Source organism: Aptenodytes patagonicus, chromosome 6, assembly GCF_965638725.1.
Source record: "Aptenodytes patagonicus chromosome 6, bAptPat1.pri.cur, whole genome shotgun sequence".
Taxonomy (NCBI): Eukaryota; Metazoa; Chordata; class Aves; order Sphenisciformes; family Spheniscidae; genus Aptenodytes; species Aptenodytes patagonicus.
The window spans coordinates 60,550,727-60,567,296 of record NC_134954.1 but is presented as its reverse complement, the minus strand read 5'-3'; the positions used below and the strand labels follow the sequence as shown (position 1 = coordinate 60,567,296).

At 39.9% G+C, this 16,570-nt stretch overlaps 1 protein-coding gene across 1 annotated transcript in view; it reads left to right on the top strand.

Annotated features, from left to right (window-relative positions):
• Nucleotides 1–16,151, top strand: part of CNTNAP5 (contactin associated protein family member 5) — a 310,358-nt gene extending 294,207 nt beyond the window's left edge. The window contains exons 22-24 of the mRNA XM_076342919.1: nt 5,826–6,044; nt 12,629–12,700; nt 13,732–16,151. Of these exons, the coding sequence (XP_076199034.1) occupies nt 5,826–6,044; nt 12,629–12,700; nt 13,732–13,928 (488 nt within the window). The 3' untranslated portion in view covers nt 13,929–16,151. The remainder of the gene's footprint in view (nt 1–5,825; nt 6,045–12,628; nt 12,701–13,731) is intronic.
• The last annotated feature ends 419 nt before the right edge of the window (nt 16,152–16,570 follow it).

Here is a 16,570-nt window from a genome sequence, read left to right as displayed (position 1 = left end):
GCTGGGGGAGAGAATTGGAAGAGTAGAAGTGAGAAAAACTCATGGGTTGAGATAAAAACAGTTTAATAATTGAAATAAAATAATAACAACAATAATAATAATGTAGTAATAATAATGATAATACACAAAGCAAGCGATGCACAGTGCAATTGCTCACCACCCGCCAACCGATGCCCAGCCAGTCCCCGAGCAGCAGCCCCCCCTGGCCAGCTTTCCCCAGTTTCTGTACTGAGCATGACGTCACATGGTATGGAATGTCCCTGTGGCCAGTTTGGGTCAGCTGTCCTGGCTGTGCCCCCTCCCAGCTTCTTGTGCACCTCCAGCCCTCTCAGTCGGTAGAGCATGGGAAGCTGAAAAGTCCTTGACTAGTGTAAGCATTACATAGCAATAACTAAAACATCGGTGTGTTATCAACTTTGTTCTGGTCCTAAATCCAAAGCACAGCACTGTACCAGCTACTAGGAAGGAAATTAACTCTATCCCTGCCAAAACCAGGACACAGAGCAATTCATCCAAGAGTGATATTATATTGGGGGAGCTGATGACAGGATAATTGAATCAGAAGGGGTAAGTTGGCATTAACTCTGAGATACAAAAGCTTCCCTAAAGAAGCATCTCCTTTTAGAGAGTTTATGTGGAAAAGCCTTAAATCTGGTTTTTTGGTGGAAAGTCATTCCCTTTTTTAAGCTCACAAGATCACAATTTCCTTGAGAAATTTAAAGTCGCAGTCTCAAAATATTGTGCTCTAGCATTTTAAACAATACAGCAATGGCTGCAAGAGATATTGGCTGGACTCTTCTGGTCACTGCAAAGCTCTTTTCTTTATTGTAGACTCTTCTTGCCCTAAGTACCTATTTCTTACAAGGACCATACCCCAGAAAAAGATCTCTTGGATGCGTTATAGGGCACCTTTAAAAGTCATTGTTTTTCCTCCTAATAGCCTAGTAAAGCATTAAGGAAAATGGAAATTATTACTTAGGATAAAAGGGGAGAGGTATTTGGGACCAAGATGGCAGCAGCTGAAATAAGCAAAGTTTGGCTACCCCAGGCACTTCAAGCAATCCAAGGTCTAAGCCCATAATGCCATCATGTCTCTATCAAAAAGAGACCAAATTTATTCAGACTTTTTCCCCAGCAAAATCATTTACCATATGATCATAACACCATGCTTAAATCCCTGTTTTCTTGATGATAATAGTGCCTAAATAAGTGTCCAAGGTCATCTACTTCTATCTAGAAATTTTATTTTTACTCTGAATTCTTGCTACTTGAATTGATTTTAGCCGTCTGCTCCTGAGAAAAGCACGTATTCTTTTGCACATCATCTCTCCATCTTCTTGCATATTTTCTTCTTTTTTAGATTATATTTTGAGCCCATGCAAAATCACATAGGGCTGGCTGTGTTGTGACAGATTAGGAGTCAAATGTCAAAAACTGTGACATGTAACAAATTTCACATTGCAACTCCAAGCAGTGCTTCATTTTCGATGACAAACTGTCTTTAAGAAAACATACTAAATGCATGTCTGAAATTATCTCCACTAAGCCTGATGAAACAAAAATTCCCAAATGTTCCACTTGGCACAAAATGTTCAATTGCCGACAAGCAAATCCTGGCGCATTCTGCTCACTCCTGGGAAAACTTGTGAGAAAAAGTACCTTTACTTTGTTTGCTCTTGCTGTCCCTTGCTTTTTCAGAAGTGTCTTGGAGGTGCATTGAATGCCTGGAGCCTGTCTCCTGTTCAAACTCATACTTTTCTTAAGCAAGAGCCAAACTGGTTGAGCTCAATGGTTCTAACCAGGAAAAATTTCTGTGTTGTTCACTCCACTGCCTTTGTGGCAGGCTCACACCAGGAAATGAGCTTATTCCAAAGATGCCTTTTTGTGGGCTCCAGTCTAATCCAAGATATGCTTTCTGCCCTTTCTAAATTAATGATTAGTATCAGCAATGTTTACTGAGGTTGTTGAAGGACATAGCAGCATATTTTTTGAGGTAACTACACAGTACCTGCTAGTCAACTCTTCTGAGACAGGTGCAGTGTGGAGACTACAAGAGTCTTTTACTTCAAGGTCATGGGCTCAAATCTAGTGACAATGCCTAAGAAGTAATCTTGCCAGTGCTGTTCAGCACCTGGGCAAAATGAGGTGATGGATACACATCATTAACTCCCACAAAAATAATCTTTTTATTTCTCAGACTCAAAAAAATGACAACCAGCGCTTCTACCAGCGATTCACTTAGGTTAATTAATTAACTATGGCACAAACATTTAAAACAGGCTATGTCTGCTCTCACTGATGTTAAAAATAAATTTTGATTAAGGAAATCCATAATGGGCCTTCCTGGATGTAAGTGAGCACACAAGTAAACTTTGGGCTCAGATTTAAGTTTCTGAGTGACATGAAATTAATGTTTATAAAGAAAGAACAAAAAGATATTGGATAATGTTTATGGTCCCATTTTCATCTTTAGAAAGAAGGTCTTTTGAGCCACTCTCCCTGCACACAAATAACTTTTGATTTCTCTTTGATTCCAGTTACCTGTCATATTAGTTATTGTTTACTATGTCAATTTGCTGATACATTGCTGAGCAGCTTAATGCTTGGTCCTAGAGAATTCCGGCAGAATTCTATTTATGATGAAAATTAATTCCCCATTACTGAGATATTAGGACTTAAAATTGATTTATTTATTTAAGATCTTAAAATAAGTGTGTTGTATATGGCAGAGGTGCACAAAGAAACAGCAGTGGAACAGGATGTCTGTTTTGGTGAATAGGAATGAATCAGCAGATAAATTATGTTGATACAATCAACAAAGTTTAAAAAATACAACTACATGTTAGACTTAATCCTCATTATCACGGAAAGCCATTGCAAATACATGGAAAGCAGGAAAGCAAAACCGACACAAAACTTACTGAGCTATGACATTGCAGACAGCTTCCAGGGAGCAGCTAGAGAACCCAGCAAGAAGCCAGACCAACTTATGCACAACTCAGAAGATAAAGCTTAAATATTACTTCCTAAAAATATGGGTGAACTTAAGTTGTGGGGAATGAACAGTTAAATTACTCAAAAGCCGAAAAAGATTGCCTTTTCACCCCCCATGTAGAAATCATCCAAAGTAACTCGGTCTCCAGTATCGAGAACAGAAATGCAATGCTAAAGTGTCAGAAGATCAAACCAAGCCATCATCAGCAATTCAGTGTGATTTTCCAGGCCAGTCAAATGCATGGAGAGATTCACAGCGTAACCGGGTCAGAGGAAGGCCACTGACATTTCATATGACCTTGCTTCAACACAGACCTTGAAACTTCACTGCGTTGCTTCTCTTACTGAGCACCGTGTCACATAATGAAAATATCTTTTGGAAAAACATTTTATCGTGATTTAAAGACTTCAAGTGACAAAGTGGCCTTTAATAAGCCTTTCACAGAGGTAACCATGTCATAATCACAGATTTACGTTATCCACTCAAGAATTCAGAGGGCAGTACAAGTCATTCACATCCAAATTGCACAGGTCTTGATGAGAGCCCCACTTTCTGAAAGACATAAGGCATGTACCTAAAGCCATATAAAAAAGCAAACTGTATCTGTGCACGTGAGATTTTTACCAGAGGACTCTGGGGTTGGTTTTGGTTTGTTCTTTAATTTCTTTTTTTCAAATTTCAAAGCCTTTCAACAACAAATCTCCTAGTTCTCATTCATGCAAAGCTTACTTTGACAAAAGACTCCTGGAATTGGCCCTTAATTTGACTTTCTAAAAAAGCCTTCAAAAGTACTGTATCTTAGACTTCAAATTACTGTACCATGAAAAAGGAATTCACTATTTCTTAGGCTTTACCTTTTGCACATTGGGGCAGAACAGAGCAATTTAGATTGCCTGACGTCTAAAAGATAACAACAAATCTACCTTTTGTGTCAGAGCTAAGAAAACAGGAAAGGCTGAGAGTAGGAATGTTTACAAAGGGTTTTATAAATTCACCAAAGATGGCAAATACTGTAAATCAGTCTTTTAGTTTTATATAAGCCTTCTTGCAGAAACTTGGATACAATTCTTTGTCTGTTTTATAACACCCCTGCTGCAATTTCATTAAAAACCTGAATGCAGCCAATTCCTGCACACTTTGAGAAGAGCAAATGTGAACCTCTGTAAGGCTACAGCTTTTCCAGTGGCAAAGCCTCACTGTTCCCTTCCCATCTCTTTTTCCTGCAGTTACTCACAGCCCAGAGGTTGTCCCCAGGACAGCTCTGCCGACTGAGCATCTCTCCTGTAAGACCCCTTGTAGAGCAAGCTCACAGCGTACTTTTCTTTGCTGAGAAGCAGCCAAACTCTTCCACATTATACTTGCAAGAAGACATTCAAACATAATTAGAAATCTTTCTTGGCTAATTCCCTCTGACTGCATGGCATAACGGTCACAGATCTTGAGCACCAAAGTACTGTGTCATTTGGGCTAGTTTTGAGATTCCTCTGTATTTTCTTATATGTAAAAGAAGTTTATGTAATTAAGGTAGCAATGTCAGTTGTAAGAGGAGGTCTACTTTTTTTCTAAATCCTTTTGGCTGAGAGCTTGTAAAATCATTGTATTTGAATGATAGTGGAAAAATTGGACCTTATTTTAAAGTTTACCATCTTACTCTTTCAAGCTTTGAAATAAACTTGAAAAGCTGGGAATCCTTATTTTCCAATGTCATTGGAAGTATTTCCAAAACTTTCAATGTCAGAAGTTTTTTTCATTAGCAGGTAATTTTTAAGACTTTGAATAAGTTTTGATACTATATATGTGTGCATTTGTGGTTTTTTGCTTGTTTGATTGACCTAGATATAAAGCACATCATATTACAGACCTCTGAGCAGTATGAATTTCAATTTCTGGAAAGTAAATGAGAGCTTGGAGGAAAGATAAGATGGCTTCACTGTCCTTCACTGACTTTCCCGAACAATCTTTGATATTAAAACATTTGGAACTAAATAAAAAACACTTACCTTTGAATTGGCTTTCTCTTTGTGAAATTTAAATGAACACAGACCAACAGATAAATTAATTGCACTATCTATCTCATCTTCAGGCTGGAAAAGAGCATGGAGATACTGGTTTTGGTTTTGATTTAGATAAAAAGAGGTATAGTTTTGCTTCTTATTTTACTAGTGGAATGGGGCTAGCAGAGTGAGAGCCTGCTAGCTCATAACTAGGAGGATTCCTAGGAACTGATTATAAAAATGTAGTAACATGACTGGGTGCATCAGAAGAGTTAAGTTGAAAAATAAACTCCTGAAGAAGGGTGGAAGCCTATATTAGCAAGCCATTCAATATTAGGCCACATGAAGCGTTGTATGATAGACAATAGAGAGCAGGCTCCATCATTAAAAGAGTGGAGGAGGTAGAATGCCTTGAAGATACGGTCCATATCTGTGAAACACACAAAAAAGTTAAAAAGCATCATCCCCAGGATCCTGTGATATTCAGTGTTGCTATTTTTACTGTTTATTATTATTATTGTTATTGCCATGGTTAACACCTATGATGTGTTAGATATTGTCCAGACAGTAGAGAAAATGGATGAGGAAAGAAGCACAATGCAGGCTTTTATGTCCAAGCCAACTTGTTTCAATGTAAGTAGCATTGTAGAGGAAGGACTGGGATGGGAACCTCATGGGCCAGGCAAGGGAGAACTTGTAGTCTGCTGAAGGAGAACATGAGCAGTTGAGATTGGATGAAGAGAAGTAAAAGGGGTGAGTAAGGCAAAAAAGGATTCATTTTTTTAATGCCTTCCTAAATGAGATAATTCCCGGAGTGTTTTTCTGTTGTACTGCAGATAGTTTGTCACTGGACCCTGAAGTCTCAAAGGCAAATGTCTATGGTTTCACTGGCTGCCTGTCCTCTGTTCAGTACAACCACATTGCTCCCCTGAAAGCTGCCTTACGCCATCCCAGCATTGCTCCCGTGACTGTCAAAGGCTCCTTGACTGAATCCAGCTGCACATCCATAATGGAAGCTGATGTGAACACAGTAACCACGATATATTCCTCATCAGGTGTGTCCTGCCAAGAGGGGAATGGGGAATTTAAAGGATACTGTAGAGTGAGGTTTCCTTCCTTTTTGCTGTAATGCAATTGTGATAGTATAAATATTGGAACTGGGAAGTTGCCTTTTCTCTCAGAATTAGGAGTGTTGGGGATGGGCATTAGGATTAGCCAAGACCCCTTTAAAAGTCATTGTACTAAAACAGAGTTTTCAGACTAAGTTCCTGGATTGCCTAAAACATGCCTAGAACAAACAAAAAAGTCCCAAAACCATAGTGTAAACAGCATTGGAAATATGGTTATGCACCTGATTTGCCATTCCTATCCACTCTAGATAGCTCCAGTGCTGCAGATCTCAAAGGAGAACATAAATGTTACACAGGTTCCGTATCCCAGTGGTGGTGAAGCAATAGGAGTCATATAACAAACATGTCGAATTTGTTCCCGCCCTAGCAGAAACAAACAAAAACTCCTTGTACAGACCCCTCCACACATGTGTGTGACTTCCATTGAATGCTTGTACTTTATTCTCTCAGGCTGAAGAGAAGGAGCGGTACCAGTAAGATGATCCCAATAGTTTGTTTATCTTTTGCAATCCTGAAACTGTCCTCTGGAAATCTTAAGTATTTTGCATATGTGAATTTGTATGCAGAGAAGGAAACTCGGAGCAGCTGGAAGTGTTGTCACCAGGAACAGGGGCAATCAAGTTGCTGTTTTAGTCACCAGTGGCAGAATTCTTAACGACCAGAAAGGGGTACAAATTAAGGGCTATTTTTTGCCCCTTGACCTGTGAAGCCACTTTCTCTTTTCTGGTAACTAATAAAACCCTGTTTTAGATCATAATATGATTCCTTTGACATTTGTACTTGCATCAAATCCCCATTTTCTGCAGCTACTGCCTAAGATATTCAGCAGAAGACAAATGATGCTATTAGCATTCTGCATAGGGAAAAAGGCTGCTGATTACTCTGCGGAGAGCGGCCGCCAGCGTGTGTATGCTTCTCCCCACCCCGCAGCTTTCTTCTCACCACCCAGAGCTGTCTAAGGTATCTGCTCTGACGCACAGAAGAAATGTGTCTTGTAAATACCGAATGGGCAATGATACTGAAAATATTAACTCCTTGCCCTGTGATCTGTCACCTCGATGATCTAATTTTTCTAAAGAGTTTAGAAAGCAGTAAAACCTGAGGCTCAGAACTGCAGGACAGAACACAGAGCAGAGTGTAACATCTTTGGACTTAAATATTTAAAGCTTACAATCAGTTGCACTCTATTGTCAAGGTTAAGCACTGTTACGTCAGAAATGCAGGATTATTATAAAAGCTCATCCCTGTCTTTGCCACTCTGTGCTTTAAAATATGATTTCCGCTCAATATGATGAATTAACTGACACTACTGTCTCACTATTCATACTGGATTTGATTAAAGCCTGAATAAGATCTTTAGAACAATTTAGTTCTGAAGACTTCATGTCTTTATATGCTATAGTAAGAGCACTGGGCGGTAGATTCTTGTTAAAAAAAATTCCCATTTGTATCAAATTATACTTTGTATAGATATACTTGAGAATTATATTTATACATGGAAAGGACATATTTTAAGAAATAAAAAGAAGACAGAGTTAAGGATTAACTTTAAAATTTACTGCTCATATCTCAATTCATCAGTTCCCAATTTCTCATTATTGAGTGTCTGAGAAGAAAAATAGAACTTCAAAGTTGACTGTACATATCTGTGTCAATTTTCTAATGTACAGATACAACAAAAAAGCCCTCTAGGAAATCTCTCTTTAAATGTGTGAAAAAAGCTTTCTGTATTTATAACTTGAAAACAGTTGAAGCTCTTTCCTTCAGAGAGGAATGCTTGTTGTCTTCAAGAAAGTTTCCTAGTAGACAGATATGGAATGAAATCCATTCACTCACGGCTCAGTTATCCGTACACACTCTTTCTGATTAGGAAACACAGAATGAAAAGTGACTTACTGTGATTTTGATATTTAACAAAGATCTGCAAATCACGTTCTTCATTGCTGAGGCACATGTAGAGGTTTTGGTATTCTGAACTCTACACTGATGGCATAGAGATAATGGACTTTTACTATGCTTTTTTTTTATATTAAAATACTGTAAATGCCAGAGCAGATTCAGCTGTGTGAATGGTGGAGTCTTGAGCTGTCTACCAGCTGAAGAGCAGGTCTTCATGCATTTAAAGTAAAAAACGCCAAAGACTTTCATAAGTCAGAAACTACATAGAAAAAATTTGCTTCTAAAAGGCAGCTTAAACAGTGCAAGTCCCTGTCTCACTGTTGTGCTGGACCTGATGTTTCCAAACAAGGAGGAACTGGCCAGGGATGTGGCCGGGACAGCCATGGCTCTAGCAACTATGAGATGGTGGAGTTCAGGATCCTGAGAGGAAGGAAAAAAAGCAGAAAGCATGACTGCAACCCCAGACTTCAGAAGAATAACCTTTGACCTGGTCATGGACCTGCTTGGAAGAATCCCATGGGATGGGATACAGCCCTGATGAGAAGAGGTGTCCAGGAGAGCTGGCTCAAGGATCACCTCCTCCAAGACCAAGAATGGTCCATCCCAATGAGCAGGAAATCTAGCAAAGGTGGCAGGAGGCCCAGAGAGGTTGTGAAGTCTTCATCCTTGGATATATTCAAAACCCAAATGGATACAGCCCTGAGAAACTTGCTGTAATAGACCCTGATTTGAGGAGGGGTTTGGACTAGATGATTTCCAGAGGGGCCTTCCACCCTCAGCAATGCTTCCAACCTCAGTGATTCACACTGTAATGTCATCAGTTTTATCTAAAAGGAGGAGGATGTTCTGTTAAGGTCTCATATGAAACACAGTATTGCTTTTCCTTGGCTTCAGAGTTTATTGTGTTCCCACTTGTGGTTTAACCCAGCAGGCAGCTAAACACCACACAGCTGTTCGCTCACTCACCCCCCGCTTAGTGGGAGGGGGGAGAGAATCAGGGGAAAAAAAAAAGTATAATTCATGGCTTGAGATAAAGACAGTTTAATAGGACAGAACAGGAAGGGAAAATAATAATAATGATAAAAGAATATACAAAGCAAGTGATGCATAATGCAATTGCTCACCACCTGCCAACCGATGCCCAGCCAGTTCCCAAGCAGGGGTCACCTCCCCTTGGCCAACTCCCCCCAGTTTATGTACTGAGCATGATGTCACATGATATGGAATGTCCCTTTGGCCAGTTCGGGTCAGCTGTCCTGGCTGTGCCCCCTCCCAGCTTCTTGTGCACCTCCCGCCTTCTCAGTCGGTAGAGCATGGGAAGCTGAAAAGTTCTTGACTAGTGTAAGCACTACTCAGCAACAACTAAACCATCGCTGTGTTATCGACATTATTCTCAGACTAAATCCAAAGCACAGCACTGTACCAGCTACTAGGAAGGAAATTAACTCTATCCCAGCTGAAACCAGGACACCACTGGAGATGGTTATGCTGTCACATGCCATCTGCTCCGCTGTAACAAAGCCTCCTCTCCTTGTGTCCTGATTTTATTTCTCAGGCAAAACATAATTCTTAATGCCTATGTCTGTTGGCCTTCATTCTGAAACTGATCTCCAGCATTTGTTCTGGTTTCCTCTCAGTGTTAAATTCTGGTAACAATCGCCAAAAAGTGGAGCTTTAATAGCATTTAGTGTCAGATCTTACATAATCTTTTAGGCATGAATGACGTCTTATGTAATTTTTAAGGTAGAAATTTAATTTCATGCTTTTCTCATACATAGTTAATAGTCTTTCATGATTCTGTTTGACTAATACCATGCACCAGATACCAGCTGGAGATTTTTCTCTAGTACAGGAGGACTGATGTTCAACAGATGTGATTTTTTTTTTTTTTTTTAACTGATTTCACTGGTGCCACCTGAGGGCTGGGGTAGAAAATATCTCACCAAACTTCCAGTATCTGAAAGTTAAATCATCTTGAGTCTAAAATAATGATTAATCCTCTCTTCTAGTCTGTGGAAAGAAATAGGCGAATCACACTGTCCGTCTTTGACAGCCATCTTAGGGTATAAAGTACCTGTTAGTTCTTCTCCTCTGTTTGACTAAATAAAAAGCCCAAATTACTAGTTTTGATTTATATGACTAACTCTGAGATACTGAAAAATAAAGGAGATTAACCTACCCATGATGTACAAAATTATGAGCAACCTTGATCTGACTTTGAATTTGGCCCTGCTTTGAGCTTAGGCTCAAAGGCTTGAGATTAGGCTAAATAACCTCCAGATTTCCCTTCCAGCCTAACCTTTTCTATGATGCTATCTGTATTTATGTGTAAAACAACAATTTTTATCCCCATTCCAGTCCCACAAATGTAATAAATGAGATGAAGCATTGCCGTGACTATTTGTTTCTTGGCAACATCACTATAGGCACCCAATATCCAAGCAAGGGGCCTCTTGTAAATAGGTCTGTCCTGGTTTCGACTGGGGTAGAGTTAATTTTCCTCATAGTAGCTGGTATAGTGCTGTGTTTTGGATTTAGTGTGAGAATAATGTGATAACATGCTGATGTTTTAGTTATTGCTAAGCAGTGTTTATACTAAGTCAAGGACTTTTCAGCTTCCCATGCTCTGCCAGCGAGGAGGTGCACAAGAAGCTGGGAGGGGGCACAGCCAGGACAACTGACCCAAACTGGCCAAAGGGATATTCCATACCATGTGACATCACGCTCAGTACCTAAACTGGGGGCAGTTGGCCAGGGGGCAGCGATTGCTGCTCGGGGACTGACTGTTCATCGGTTGGCAGGTGGTGAGCAGTTGCATCACTTGTTTTTCCTGGGTTTTGTTTCTCTCTCTTTTTTTGTTGTTTTCATTTTCATTACATCATCATCATCATCATCATTATTATTATTAATAATAATTTTATTTCAATCATTAAACTGTTCTTATCACAACCCACGAGTTTTCTTACTTTTGCCCTTCTGATTCTCTCCCCCATTCCACCGGGGGCGGGGAGGGTGAGCGAGCGGCTCTGTGGTGCTTGGTTGCCAACTGGGGTTAAACCACGACAAGGTCTCAACCTGAGTGTCCAAATCTGTCATTGTCAATTACCATTCACATTGATAATGGGTGTACTGGAGGTGTTCAGCGGGCCCCAGAAGTCCCTTTTGTGCCTGTAGCTCAGTCAATGAACTGCAGATATGGGGAGCCCTGACTTTTCAGTATGGATGTGTTTGAAGAGAAATCCTTCCACCCCTAAAACTAGCAGTGGAATTGCATCTTTTCAAACATGAAAGCCTCTTTGAGTCTGATGCATTCTGCACATCTTTGGGGCTGGTATCAGTGATGTAGAGATTAAGGAAAAAGTGTCCCCTTTAAGAACCTAAATAGCCCAAAGCCACCATCATTGCAAACTCAGAACCTCCTGATACACAAATATGAAATTGTTGCTTGTTTGAATAAAAAACATCTTCTTGGGCAATGAGATACCAAAATGTGGCTGAGTCAGCTACTAAGGCAAGGATGTTCAATTACAATAAACCTTGCAACACCGAATTTCTCAGTTAGGCTTCCACCTCTTGCATCGGAAAGATCAGTTTGGCAAAGCGGTATACTATATAGCAGAGACAGTCATCTGTAACTCCCACATACATCATCTATATGATAGCCTGAAGGCTTGTAAAGGAGAGAAACACAGAGAGGAATCTCGTCAAAGGAGAGGGTGAGCTGAAAGGAAAAAGAAAAGTGAAGGTGCAGAAAGCTGGATTCAACTAGCAGTAGAAAACACAGCATTTTCTGAAACATGCAGGACTACAATAGGTACACTGCCATAACTCCACTGACTTCAGGGAGGGCTTGACCTCTCAGGTTTGGATCTGAATTTGAAACTGCCAGCATGTAGACTTTTTGGCCCAGTGTTTCAACAGTAGTCATTTATAGATAGGGTACAAGAGAGCTCCAACATCAAGGAGCCTTTAATATAGGAATTCATTTCTGACCCCTCTGTTTTGAATCCAATTTGACCACTGTATTTCTGCAATGGAGAGAAAAATATCCCTTCCAAGCAGCTGTCCCAAGCAGAGACTGCTTCTCTTTATGGGATTGAATTTTACTTGTATATCTGCATCTACAAACGTCGGTCAGGTCTAAATCTGTTTAGCCTTCCTTTCCTTTCCTTTTGCTTCTTTCTGATATTGTTTCTTAGGTATCAAAAAAAAAGAAAAAAAAAGAAAAAAAAGGAAAAAAAAAGAAAAAAAAAGAAAAAAAAAGCTCTGACTGAGAAAAGCTCCCAATGGGCTATTTAGTTCAAATGTCTTCTCTGATTCTTCTACCAATAAACTGAGACAACACTTTCAGATGTTAGTGTGAGCCTTTCTGTTTCCTTTTAAATATACCCTTAACAGACTTTGTTCCTGAAGATGTAGAAGAAAATTGTCCTGCAAGCTCATTTTATCTTTCAGAGAGCTTTCTGGTTCGATTCTCCAATCCCCCAAATCACATCTTTTGAAAACAGATTAGAATTCGTGAGGGTAAGAGGGTGCTTCTGTCTAAGCCACGGAGAAAATGAATATAGTTGATACAAAAAATAAGTCCTGTTTTGTTTAACCAACTGCAGATCCTTTTGGGAAGACAGATGAAAGAGAACCTCTCACCAATGCAGTCAGGAGCGATTCAGCTGTGATTGGAGGTAACTTCATTTTTAAAGATTACAACTGAAAAATAATTCTGTCAAGGCAAGCATCTAGGGTACTTTAAATCTGGGCCCCATAAAATCCAGTTCAAGTTTTTTGTAATCTAATGCAGGTCTAGTATTTGCTGTATTCATTAGCACATATCTGTATCAAGCTACCTAGATAGGCACCCGATTTGTGGATGAAGCCAATAATGGCGGCATGTGATGTTGGATATCACCCAAAAAAAGGCATTATGGATCGTCAAGAACCCGAGTCTTCTAAAATATAACCAAAGTCTGTCTATCTGCCTGCTTGAGCAGGGGAGTTGGACAAGATGACCTCCAGAGGTCCCTTCCAACCTCAACCATTCTCTGATTCCATGTGATTTTGTGATCTAAGACCCAGCTAACTACCGCTCTGATGAGAGCCTCAGCACAGGATTCACATATCCTTGAGCTCTTTCTTTGCAAGCTGGTGGTGGTGTGGAACTCACTAGGTCATATGGAAGCATTTATATACTAGGGAAAGTTGTCCTTATAGCTTCATGTATGGTTTTCATTTTCCTTTAACAACCTGGAAGGCAATTTATCTTTGTTTATTTTATAGGATGCCCTGTAGGGAGCTGCCTTTGATAATATCTAGAAGCTATAAACCAAAGAGTACAAGGCTCATATGCAAGGTTTCCAGAGATAACACAGAAGGAAATACAACAGAGCAGGAATTTGTGTGAGCATACAGATGTATTTTTTAAAAAACAAACACACTGACTCAACTTTACTTCCAGTGAAAGTAGAATTTGACTGAAAATAGAAGGTCAATTACATCAATGTGTGCTGCTTTAAGTCTTACTTAAGGTGACAAAATAGAAATAAAAACTACTAGGGAGAGTATGATAGAGGCAGATGATTGTGTACAGACTGAAATGAACTGATCTAACATATCCACTAGCTGTTGTGCATTGGTAATGTATTTTTGAGGTAATTGGGGTTTTTGTTTTGGTTTTGGTTTTTACTCTTTCTATCCTTCCTTTTTTACCCCTCTTCAGGTGTAATAGCAGTTGTGATATTCATCATCTTTTGCATCATTGCCATCATGAGCAGATTCCTTTATCAGCACAAACAAGCACATCGAAGTAGCCAGACAAAGGAGAAGGAATACCCAGAAAACCTCGAGAGCTCCTTTAAAGCTGACATTGACTTGCAGAACACAGTGAGCGAGTGCAAACGGGAATATTTCATCTGATGGACCATGCAATTTCTTCTTACTCTTACTTCCCTAACCTTCCTTCCTTTGTTCCTTTCTTCCTTCCTTTTTGCTTTTTGTAATTTTTTTTTAAACATTCATGTTTTGCTAACTTCTTTTTCATTTGGAAAAGACCGCCCTGCACAGGAAACACTGACAACAATCACAGTGCCTCATGCTCTGCACAAGAACCTGGCAGTCACAGTTTACTGCTGCAGCTCAAGAGACCTGTTATCCCACCCTACACAAAATAAGATCCACATGCACACCTGGTTTCTGCTGTGGGTTCCTCGATGTTTCAAAGTCCCTACATTTATTTGTGTTTTTCTTTGGAGCCATTTAATTAATCACTTTTACACTAGAGCTGGTCTATGTAAAGTAGAGGTAAAGTAGCTGAATACGTAGCTCTACAGATACTGGGACAGGATAGAGGGAAAGAATGAGACCAAAACGCCTGATTTATTTTACAGGCTCATTTACAACAATCATAAAGAACTGGCCAAATTCTCAAGTGATATGAATTGATACATATCTATTGATATCAGTGGTGTTACCTTAAGTTATACCAGTTGAGAAGCTGGTATGCGGTAAGGAAAAATAAAACTCTCCTCATTAAGCTCCTTCCCCCAACCTCCTGTCCTTTTACTGTAACTTTTAGGCTTACCAGTACTTTTCCAACAATATATATATCAACAATAAAAGTCATTCCCATGCACCTCTTTCACCTCCATCTCATAAGGCTGGCTATGTAGACCCAAGATACTCTAGCATAACCCTAGCTGAAGCATGGAAAATAGTAGCTTGAATCTCCAAAGGTTTTAGGAAGCTGCTAGGACTTAGGTGCTCTATATTTGTCTGAAATGTTAGAAATGCAGCATATACCTGTTCATGCCATATGGAGGATTATCACGCACTGAGGTTAAACACTGTTGCCACTGTGGCAAAGTAAAAGTACATAGACAAGAAAAAACAAAAATAGTTTAATCTTAAACATGAGTCACACCTTCTGCCAGTTCTTCTAAAAAGAAAAAAAATCCAACTACTCAAAAAAACCCCCAAAACTGCATGAAAGATTGATTCGTATTTCCTGTTTGTAGAAATTGGAGTATCTTCTCTAAAGCTAAATAGAAAGAGGTCTAATGTCACATCTAGAAAGGTTAATATTTAATCAACCCTGTTTACAAGGAAGAACATTAGGGAAACAAGTTTAAAAAAATCCCAAATACTCTACTTCAAATTAACCTTCTCTCCTGTTTTTCTAAAGTCTTCTGTCCTTTCCTGATTGGGAACAATACCAAAGATTTGAATCCTGCCCATTTTACTTGTGCTGCATGGTTTCAGTGTGAGGCTGAAAAACCTGCTTTTCAGTCACAGACATCCTAAGGGTAAGAAATGGCAAAGTCCCACCAAGGGAGGTTTTTCACACCCTGCTTGTGTCTGACATACTGCCTTCGCAGGGCTTCTGAAGAGTATGTAGAATTTGCTGTCAGACTTGAAGGTTTTTGACAGGAGTTGAATCAATCCAACAGCTAAGGAAAAAAAATATTTATTGCGGTACTCTTGATAAGAATTAATTCAAGACAATTAATTGTGCGGCTGAATCTCTTTGTTTGACCCCTACACCCTTCTGCAGTCATCCTGGGGTTTACGCATGGTGATTCTTTTTACATAGATTAAAATCAAAGAATCACAGTATGAGGTATAACCCACAGCAAACTAGAGATGAGGTTACACATGCAACAGGTGCTATTTTTCCAGGCAGAGCATTGTGAAGGTATGTAGCTGGTTATTTTTTTTGATGGGAGGAGGGGACAGACAAGGAAGAATAAATAAATGACAGTTTGGATATGGTGATTCTTCACCACTTCTTTTGGAAGACTTTATGGGAAGTAGCGTCCGGTGAAGACAAAGCAATCTTGGAATGATATCGCTGTCACATGAAGAGGAATATGTGAGGCCAGCCCCATAACCAGAACTCTAACCGAGCAATTTTGTAAAGCCATTCATATTGAAATTAGTATTGGTGCCATTCTTCCTCAACCACGGTCAACAACAGCCCTTTGGCCTCATGCTGGCTGTTTGCATGATACATGATTACCTGAGAGTGTTTCTGCGTGATGAGATGTGTAATGACTCATTAGCTGTGTTCCCTTTATGTTGCTTTATCTTTTGCGGTGAAATCCTGGCAAAGCAATTTCTCTTTTCTCTCCCCTCCCCCTCCCCCTCCCCCTCCCCCTCCCCCTCCCCCTTCCCCTCTCCCTCTCCCTCCCCTCCCCTCTCCTTCCCTTCCCCCAGATAAAGCTTTGTTTGGCATGGCGGGAGGGAAGGAATAAGCAAGTGCATGGGCTCCTCTGCCCATGTTTGAGTCATTTTATCTGAAATGGCCTCTGTGTGAGACATCTCTGAAGTCCTAATTGAAGTACTTAATTGGCTTTATGAAGAATGGAATAGGAAGGAGGGGAAAGCCCACAGGTGTGTCTTTTCCTCTAACCAAAGTAACAGATACACATCATCCTCTGCTTTCCTACATGTTAGTTTCCAGGAACGAAATTACTACGAAGTGCCACAATGAAGTGCAAAGCAGCTGTAGCAGTGGAGTAGCTGGAAAAGGGAGACTGAGCAATGAAGCAGAGTCCTCTCAT